Source organism: Andrographis paniculata, unplaced genomic scaffold (genome assembly GCF_009805555.1).
Source record: "Andrographis paniculata isolate CXL003 unplaced genomic scaffold, ASM980555v1 Contig60END, whole genome shotgun sequence".
Lineage (NCBI taxonomy): Eukaryota > Viridiplantae > Streptophyta > Magnoliopsida > Lamiales > Acanthaceae > Andrographis > Andrographis paniculata.
In genome coordinates this window covers 2,354,227-2,364,505 of record NW_026137596.1, presented here as the reverse complement: position 1 = coordinate 2,364,505, position 10,279 = coordinate 2,354,227, and the positions used below count along the sequence as shown (strand labels likewise).

General features: G+C 35.1%; 2 protein-coding genes across 2 annotated transcripts; one reads left to right on the top strand and one right to left on the bottom strand.

Annotated features, from left to right (window-relative positions):
- Positions 1-938: 938 nt before the first annotated feature.
- On the bottom strand, positions 939-4,675 carry LOC127259799 (uncharacterized). The gene is made up of 10 exons (XM_051287408.1): positions 4,457-4,675; positions 3,741-3,771; positions 3,486-3,634; positions 3,113-3,204; positions 2,966-2,973; positions 2,816-2,887; positions 2,507-2,674; positions 1,782-1,877; positions 1,466-1,588; positions 939-1,213 (listed from the first exon to the last, which is right to left on the bottom strand). Exons 1-10 carry the CDS (start codon positions 4,474-4,476, stop codon positions 1,142-1,144), a joined length of 831 nt encoding a protein of 276 aa, XP_051143365.1. The 5' UTR covers positions 4,477-4,675; the 3' UTR covers positions 939-1,141.
- A 153-nt stretch (positions 4,676-4,828) lies between these two features.
- On the top strand, positions 4,829-10,124 carry LOC127259798 (uncharacterized). The gene is made up of 9 exons (XM_051287407.1): positions 4,829-5,151; positions 6,214-6,278; positions 6,952-7,000; positions 8,555-8,649; positions 8,874-8,959; positions 9,047-9,106; positions 9,254-9,335; positions 9,529-9,642; positions 9,729-10,124. The coding sequence occupies exons 1-9, from the start codon at positions 4,965-4,967 to the stop codon at positions 9,900-9,902; spliced, it is 912 nt and encodes a 303-aa protein (XP_051143364.1). The 5' UTR covers positions 4,829-4,964; the 3' UTR covers positions 9,903-10,124.
- The last annotated feature ends 155 nt before the right edge of the window (positions 10,125-10,279 follow it).

Genomic DNA, 10,279 nt, shown 5'->3' with positions numbered 1-10,279 from the left:
TGTTAATTTAATATATTAATTATTTGATCATTAGTTTAGATTTCATAAAACAATCATAATAATAATTTAATATTTATGTGCATCTTTTTATTTTTTATTTGAAAGTATTGAACGAGTAAATTATAGTTTATATCTAATTTTTATTGTGCTTAATGAATACTTCCTCCGTTCTTTTTTGCTTTTTGCCCGTAGTTTTAAAAATATAGTATTATATTATGATATAGTTGGCATTTGTGTAATATATTATAACTTGTAAGAGTATTTGTAACGTTAGATAGACAATACATACAGTACAGTTACTAAAAAATGAAATAGACACTTTATTATGGGACGGACTAAAATGAAAAAAATAGATACTTTGTTATATAGGACGAATTAAAATGAAAAAATAAATACTTTGTAGGACAGAAGGAGTATTAGTTATATGTTGTCTCTTGCTATAAATATTTGCAAACTAAACGTTCAACGTGCTGCGTTTCTATTTGTATACTATTGCCTAAATATTTAAAGCTATTTATAACAAATAATATTAAATTAATAATACTATTGCCTAGAAATAAATCCAAGATGTTTACTGTCTGTCAATTGACATGACAAAATACAACAACAACACACTTAACAGTAATTTATCAATAAGATGGCTAAATATTCTTAAAATTACAATGAAGACATGAATGAAATAGTTCATGATCAAGAAGACATCATTTGAATTCTGCATCATCATAGAATCATATCAAAGTCCCTACCAAAGCTTGAAAAATCTCAGGGTATGTTTCTTTACCCAAAAAATATACATTTTTTTCTCTAACAAAACATCCCATCAATCATGATTGGCCTAAAAAAGAAATTCGTATCATTTTTTTGTTCCACAGAATTTGATGCTTCAACAATTTAATAAAAGAATTGCAACAACGCAGAATGATATTAAGCCGCATCCCTCCAAATGGCGAAGTCATTTTGCTAAAAACCTTGCTCTCTTAAAGTTTAAAATCGAACAGCATATAGAGCGATGCATCGTACTAGTAAAAGTAAACTTGGAGATATCATATACAACATTAAATACAAAAAGGCTTACTTCTAGCACTAAGATTAAATTATACTGTTCCTCAGGCATTTGCCAAGAGGATAAAGAAACTTACGATCAGCAACTAGAAATAGTTCTCATATCATCTAATTCGTCTTTGTCTGTCACCGTGCAAGCCTGGCCTAGCTTCTGCATCACAAGTCAGCAGAAATACAAGTTCCAGCATTAACTAAAATGTACCACTTTTCAGATATATAATGTGTACAAGGGATGGGAACGGCGTTTCTTGTTATGTTTGTGATGTGCTAAATTCCTTTTAAAATATGACAAAGGGATAGAAACTGGGAACAATATTCGAAAATACAAATAATAATGGATGGGGATTGCCAGATAAATGACTTTACAGTTGACGCATAAGGTTGATATTTATTTTTGTTTTACCTTGTTCAATGAAGAATCATTTTGCTTCTCTAGCTCACGCATCATATCCATAGTCATCCCAAACCATTCATCGATCCAACCAAAACAATTCCGATGACTTTCAAGGAAAAGTGCTCTTTCAGCCTGCATGAATACATGCGATATATTTGATATAGAAGCAAGTTCAATCAAAGAGGATAATCAAGATAAGTAGCAATCCTCAGATAATACCCTTTTACACGGTTGATCGAATGTGTATGAAGAAAATACAGACACTCATAACTTTTGAATTTCATATAGTCAGATAATTTCATTGTCATTTAAAGCGTATTGTTACCGCAAGAAGAGCTTGTTCAAGTCTACTACCAAATCCCCAATATGGAGCATCTATGGTCACCAATTTGTACGCCGTCGAAACTGGAGAACAATTGGCCTGCACTAAGCGAATTACATGTCAACAAACCTCTATGACTTGTTACATGGTGCTACTCAATTAACAATACAGTGTAAATTCATATCCAAGCACACTACGATGGCAAAAATAAGTATTTTCTTTGCTACACAAAACTAATTTCAAATCCATAGCTGGGTTGACAGAACGGGTATTCTTTGAAACATGTTTCTTGATAAGGATTGTGCCACTGTCTAACCGGGCCCCAAAAAGCAAATTATTAATAGTCATGAAGGAAAATTGTGATCACACTTGAGATGAATTAGACATAGCTTCTGAAGTTCTGATATTTGTAGTCGTAGTTATTCACTGTCTAGTACGCACAGGCACAGCAAGAGAAAGTCCTTTTATGCATTTCAGAGATCTATAAGATTCATATTACTAGTCTTCTTTGCCCAATAATGAATAGAATCAGTCACGGATTTATCAATTCTCAAAAATTCTAATCATGTGCTCAAAAGGACATGTAGAAGTGTAAGAATTAAATATCACAAGAACAGGCCTTGCATATAAAACCTCATTGGGTAGACGCCTCCTTTAAGTGTTAATTCATAACCAGACCTACTTATCATCCAATGGAAAACCACTATACATATAGATGAGATTTTAACCTGCCATCCATCCAATAACGGACCACGATTAGTTCGAGCTGACTGGAACTGAGAAAGATCAATATTGCTACTGCCAATGACATAACTCCAATAATCATTTGCATTCGATGCTATATCAAGCATTTCCACCTGCCTAAGAGATAACTGCTCTTCAGTAAGGCCATGTACCTGATTGTCATTGTTCCATGAAAGAAGTAAATGAGAACCTGTTAGATATAGCCTTTTTCTACATGGACTGAACCTCCATAAAATAAAAAGGTCATTCATCAAACTTCCTCTAAAACTAGTTTGAGTAATGCATGAACTTACATTTTCAGATTCACCGCAGTCAGCTTTGTGAATGGTTTCGATGGTAAGAATAAATCTTGTGAAATAAGGGCACTGAAAATAAGAATCATCATTATCAAATCTTCCGAAATTCAAGATCAGAAGAATGTTGTAAAACTATAGTTCATTTACCTTGATAACTGTTTGAGGGAGCAAAATCCAAACCAGTGAACAACGAAAGAACAAATGATAAGAGAGAGAGAGAGAGAGAATGATCAAAAGACAATATAGCTTGTCAGCATTATCTTGAAATTGTAAATGTGTGGTGACAGACTAGACCTGTTTTACACCTTGGGAATGCATTCCAAGCTTCTTCTTGCATCACAAGTGAGTCAGTTGGAGCAAACCTAGTCAGCCATGTAGGGGCTTTGCTGAAAAGACCAAAATCTTAAATAAAAAACTAGTAAAAAACAACAGGGAACAACACCTTGCAACAAAAGACCATAATTAATGGTAAATAGCAGGAATGCATGGTGCAGAATACAGATTCAATAAAGTTCTACTATCAACATACATCATCACTGAAAAAAAAAAATCACCAGAAGAAAATCAAGCACACCAAATTAACCAGAGTGCCCTAGTGCTCATTCGCTAGAAGATGAAATAGAGCAATTTAAAACATGTTCAAACCATCATGTTTCCTCAAACCTACCTTTGAAACCTATAAATCTTCGATGTGTATTGACCTTTCCCAAAATCTTCATCTTCGAAAGGTCTGTTCTCCAAAACCTCCACCCCTTCTGTCCCTGTGGTATTCTCTTGCTGCATTTTCATTACCATATATGTTTGAGCTATTTGAAACTGCAAGTGAAACAAGAATCCTTCATTTCTTGACTACATACTGAATGACTCCTCACAGGGAAGTCTAACATATTAAAATGCCAAACCAATGGCATTAACGGCCTACCTCTTCTAAAGATAGTGGCATAACAACCCGACTTTATAACAAGCCCATTCCAGGAGGATCAAGAGTCAAGGAAAACAATTTACAAGAATGAAATCCCAGGCATATGGACGTAATACAATTTACTTCACAGAAACCATAACTTGGTTGGTTAACAAAGGAATATCATCAATCCTATTTAATCTCAAAAATAGAATGCATCAAACCAAATAAACATACATGCACTTTTACTTCCCTTTCCCGGCATGATTTAATCTAATCAATAAACAATATATACATTCTTTATACTACACTAAATTCGTATGAGCTGCAGAGAGTTTAAAATTTTCGTATTTCTGGATGTCATGTGATGATGTTAAGACAAGTTCCAGCAGGTATATGATATGATCAAACAATTTAGTAACAAGAACCAAATAATAAAAAAAAAAATATAGAAATAACATATATAGCTACAAAGATTGGAAGAATCCAGGAAATAAACACAATCCACGATCCAGAGCAATCAGTGCATCAACGAACCATAACTATCAGAAGCAAAATCAATTCACCCGGTGCCGAAATACAAATTCCAATAATGTGACGTAAGAAACTGTCCACAATTCAATGGAAACAATCTCATTCCATGCAAAAATGCCAAATGCATAAACGTGACGCAGAGAATACACAATCGAGACAAACGTAACCGCAATACAACAACCAAAACGAGCATTAAAGGATACAACTCCCTCATCTGAACCATTTTGTATAACGGTAATCCGGGTCTGGGTTCAAAATCGAAGGATAGTAACGAAAGTGCAGGCAGGCACCGCAAGGGCAGAAAAACAATGGAAAGGGGTGGAATTTGGGGAAGAATTGGAGGAGACGATAGATGAAAAAACAAACCCAAAACGAAGAGAGAGAGAGAGAGAAGGAACAATTTTGTTCAGACATATTATTAGGCGGCGAAGTGGAAAGACGCGTGCCGCTGCTTGGAAGATCTGACGATTCTTTTCTTGGTAAATAAAATTTTAATTCAATTGTAAGGCGGTTTCAACGTTAGACTAGACGAGGAGCATGCCATGCCACACGGCCAATGGTGGACTGATGTAAATGACAAATCTACCCTCGTGGAAGCTTCTTTCGTCGAAACCCTGATTTACGCCGTCAGATCAGATCCTTCTTCCTTCCTTCCTTCGGCGCACCGACGGAATCGAACACCGGCAGGCGGCAGGGTGGCGGAGGGGAGAAATGGTGAGCAAGACAGAGGAGGAGCAACTGAATAGTTTGGAGAACCAAGTGGAAAACGGCGGAGGCGATTCGTGGGAGTATCTCAGCCTCGTTAGAAAGCTCAAGCTCCGCCGCTCGGATAAGGTCCTGAAGCACGGCGTGAGGATTCTGAACGACGCTAAAAAGCGATCTGCTCTTGGCCCGGAGGGTATGTGGTAGATTCCTGCGTTTAAGTTTTGAATCTGGACGTGATTTTTGAGGGGATACGGTAAATCTTTTGTGTAGATTTAGGTTGTTCGTGGCCTATAGGATTGAGTTCTGAGATTTTTGCTCTTGCAATTACTTGCAGTGGAGTGGGAGTAGAGTAGGTGATCCGACTTTAATGTAATGTTGTCTCGTTGGAGATATCTAGGAAGGATATGGCGAGTGATTGAATGTGTCACTGAACTAAGATCGTGCCTCGAAATTTGGAGCATGCCATTGTCCTTCGAGTTAGTGGTTGATGAAGCTCTTGGGGACGAAAGTTTTTATAATGTTCTAAATGTACATTGCGCAAACAGATCTTATCCTCTGAACTTGATTATTGGATTGCTATTTTTCCCTCTTTTCTATTTGCTTTAACAGAAAAGGTTTAAAGATTTCAATCTTAATGTATACCTCGAAACTTCTATCTGTTGTAAGATAAACTTCTAATTTGTATAGGTACTGAAATTTCTAATCTAACTGGGTGATTCTTTTTGGTGGATGATTTCCATATTCTTTATTCTATGTTCATTTTTATATGCAGAATGGTGTGGGCAAATTGAAATGATTATAAGTTTGAATATAATTTGTTTGTATGATGCCTCTAATATTTGTTATTTTTCTGAGCCCTTCAAAATTACAGTTGAAAAGTTGTTTTTGGGTGGCTCAAATGGCCTGTCTCCTAATGTTGTTTTTCGCTACGCAAGTGGATTATCATGTGGTGTTTCCTGTTATAGTTATTATTGATTTTGTGATGCTCCTTGACCAAGAGAAATGGTTAAGCAATTTCATAGGACTTTGTAGTTTTTTCATTGATTGATGCATCTAGTTAATTAACTGAAGCATGTTGCTTGTCTGTTTTAGTAATTTGGTAACAACCCTTGTGTATTTTTCTGAAATCATGAGCTCAGAATAAATTTCTTCTTGTGAAGGATAGCATCGAATCTCCGTACACTTTTTATCATGGTATAGAATAATGAAATATCATATTGACATATTTCCTTATTTAATTCCATGGATCATGCAGAATGGACTCTATATGAGCAAGTGGCCATTGCAGCTATGGACTGTCAGCAACTTGAAGTGGCAAAGGTAAATTCTGTTTTCCTTTTAATGTTCGTTACAATGAGTGAAATTGAGGAACCATATCCTCTCTGTTTCTAATTTTTCTCATAGCATTGAAGTTATTTTAAATATTTAATTGAAACTTAATCTTCATTCTAGTTTTCAAGGAGGTGAAGATACCTTACTAATTAAATTACTTGTTGCCACTAGAGGAGATTTGATGGTACCTATTCTACAGGAACTCCAATAAAGTCTAGCTTTTGGTTCCTACTGATGTGATTCTGTGTTTGTTGGATTCCATACATTGTTTTTCAATCATAATGATCAAAGGTTTTGTAACTGTTTTTATCTGTTCTCTTTCAGTTTCTGGCAATACGACTAGTTTCATATTTTACAATTATCTCATTTTTGTTTGTTTGTGCATTTTTTTTATGTATGCCTATGCAAGCTAGCAGGACCTCCAAGTATCGGCATTGCTCAGTTAATTTAGGTTTCCCTTTATATTGTCCGTGTACATATGTAATCATTTATAGTATTCTTGCATTCTTCTACTTTCGGGTAATAGAGAAGAGATGTATTTAAACCAAATATTCTATGTAATTAGGTAGTGGCAATTAGGTAGTTCCTCCCTGTTATTTGTGTAAATCTCAACATTCTTGAATGGGGCTGATCTTGATGTTTTCTGTTACTCTCTTTTCAGGAATGCATCAAGTCCTTACAGAGAAAGTTTCCAGAGAGTAAACGTGTTGGTAAGTTAAACAATGAAAACTATACATATACACACATCCTTAATGCTTGTTTGTAGCATGCTGCAGTAATTGTGCGTACAGATTATTTCGGTTTCCCAAGTCTGAGCCTGTTGCAATGCTTAAAGTATAAGATTGCATGATCAGTGTGATTGGGTAGGGAGAGGCCATGTCTGAAATAGTCTGTAATAGTCTTGTAGATTATCTATTTGCCAACAATGTCACATAACAACACAAATCTTGAAATGGAATTGGGGTTATTATATCAGCCAGTTTTGAAATAGGTCAGCCAATATCTGAAAACATAGAGCCAATGTTGCTTATATCCTCTTTGCTTTTAGGTTTCCGTTTTGGAATTACAAAGAACTTTCTTTTTCAGAAAATTAGCTGTGGTACAATGTGTTTATATATATATATATACACACACATATGGGATTGGTTTGAGATCTCCCAATTATTATAGTTACAATTTTTTGCTTGAAAGCAAAACATTACTCAGTTGGGCACATAGAAGAAGATTTGATATTTGCATAGGAGGTGTTGGGAGATATAACAAATGAACAATGATCTGTGCAAAATTTTTAACTGATTAAAAGGAATGGAAAGACAATATAACAGTGTTAAAGAACAAATAAAAATATAGCAAATCAAATAGGAAACGGAGAGAGGGAGGGGGTGAGTGATGAGCGAGCATGATTTTAGACTTCCATGGTATTCAGTTTGACTTCTAAAGGATTAAAACCAGCTTGTAGTGGTAGGTTTTGTTCAATATTTATCATCACAGGGGAGTTTACCAATATCAAAAGGTTGTATTAGAAAGAGTTAAACAATCTAGATAAAGCAAGCTATAGACAGTTGATATCCTGGAGAAATGTATGACCTGAACTCAATTGAAGACATTCTGCGATGGTTAAAAATTATGTTTCTTACTTTCTTAGAGACGTAGATTTAACAGACTAAAGAATGTGTGAGGAGCAAGGGTAGTGGCAGATGTGCTTTAGTGTGCTGAAACTTAAGTAGTAAATGTAAATGATTGTGCAAGTCAACAGCTCAAAATTATAGACATTCTTCAGATAGGAGAAGTTGGTGCAGAAATTAGAGTATTACAGTGGGATTTCTGGGGCTATGAAGCAATTTTAGCATAAATTCGTAAATTTAATGACTGAGATCGCACTTTTATAGATCGAGATTACAGTTTTATTGAGAAAAAAATAAGTCATCTTTCTAAGGTAATCAAACGATGCTCTAGCACGACTTAACTTCTAACATGATTCTGGTCTGTTTGCTAGAAAGAAAAAGTTAACTTCTTAACAATATCGTTTGTTTTCTACAGCTAATATGCGGCAGTCAATAACAGATAAACATGTAGGATTTTTCACCCAAGAAAAGTGGCTGTAGTAAATTGAAATGATAATAGCTGTCTTTATCGGCTGGGATCAAAACAATATTAAGTAATTTTTGTGTTTTATGCTTTCAGATGCTTCTGTGCGTCGTCGGCATTGAATATAAGTAGAATTCTTTGGCATACACATTTTTTAAGACCATTTGGCCTTGCAGGTAGGTTGGAAGCAATGTTGCTTGAAGCCAAGGGTGCATGGGCGGAGGCTGAAAAGGCTTACTCGAGTCTCTTGGAAGACAATCAGTTTGATCAGGTGAGAAGAAAATTTTAATTGTATCCTAATCATAGTTGTGGAGAATTAGATTCAGTATTTGTTTTTACTCTGTAATCATGTAAAAGGAAAGATGTGTCTGCACGCACGTGTTACACGCACATAATTAATTTTAGCTGGAATTCCCCACCCTTTTTGATCCATTTAACACATGCAATTTCGTAATCAAATATGTAATATACATCTTCTTGTAACTAACTCTGCAGGTAATACACAGAAGAAGGGTAGCAATGGCAAAGGCACAAGGCGATCTTTCCGGGGCAATTGAGTGGTTAAACAAGTATCTTGAAATGTAAGAAAACCCTAAAAACCAACCATTTTTAATTTCTTTGAAGAACTCCCAACGATAATGATGGATGCTTGTTTGATCATGATCCAGATTCATGGCAGATCATGATGCATGGAGAGAACTAGCTGAGATTTACGTCTCTCTACAAATGTAACTTCTGTTCTTTCTTTCTGTTTTTTATTCGTCTGATTTGATAACAAGAATCGAGGACGGATAGCTGATGCTCTATATTATGTTTGTTACGAGTAATAATTTCTCATATAATCGAACATTTCCATTTTATGCGGCTGTCATTAGGTATAAGCAGGCGGTCTTCTGTTACGAAGAGCTGATCTTATCTCAACCTACCATTCCATTATATCACCTCGCCTATGCTGATGTAAGTATCATCCTGAGCCTTCTGTTTTTTTATTCTAATTGTTGAAAAGATACAAGGGCTTAATTTTCAATTTGTATGGATCATATATTTGTGATGCTGGTAAACATATAGAAGGAATTGCGTGACAAAAATAAATAAATAAATAAGCAGACACTATAAAATGAGACTCTTATAACATCACTGTCTCAAATAGGTGCTCTACACAATTGGAGGGCTCGAAAATCTTCATGCCGCAAAAAAGTATTATGCAGCAACCGTAGATTTGACCGGTGGCAAGAATATCCGAGCCCTTTTTGGCATATGCTTGGTAAGCTAATTGCATTTGTTTCCTAATCTTTTTAATGGCTATCTATCTATATTTTCTTTCTCTGATGAACCTTTGTTTTGTTTCAGTGTGCTTCTGCTATTGCACAGCTGACGAAAGGGCGGGGCAACAAAGACGACAAAGAGAGCTTGGAGCTGCAATCCCTGTCGGGGATGGCATTGGAGAAAATCTACAAGCATCAATCCCCTTCTAAACTTTCACTCCTCAATTCCACTTTGAGAAGCTTGAAAATTTCGTTGTGATCGAAGCCCTATACGGTACACTTCGACTTTTCCGTTTATTTGTGTTTCGAAATATTTGCTTGTATTAAAGACACATCTTAATTTAAGAATTTGTTATGTCGTCAATGGAGAGTTTGAGACATTTTGGGTTTAGAAGCTTTCAATTTTTGTATGGCAAAGAACAAGTGTTGGATTGGAATCTTTGGATGTAACATAACTCTTCAATGTAATATTTCCTCAGTCCATTTTACAGAGACCCAAAAAAATAAAAAAATATAGCAGATTTATATTTACTAAAGAAACAATTATTTTGTAATTAGTCAATTCAAATAAAAATATATATTTTATGTGAGTAAATAGAAAATATATATTTTCTTCATCTTAATTCAAAATAATTT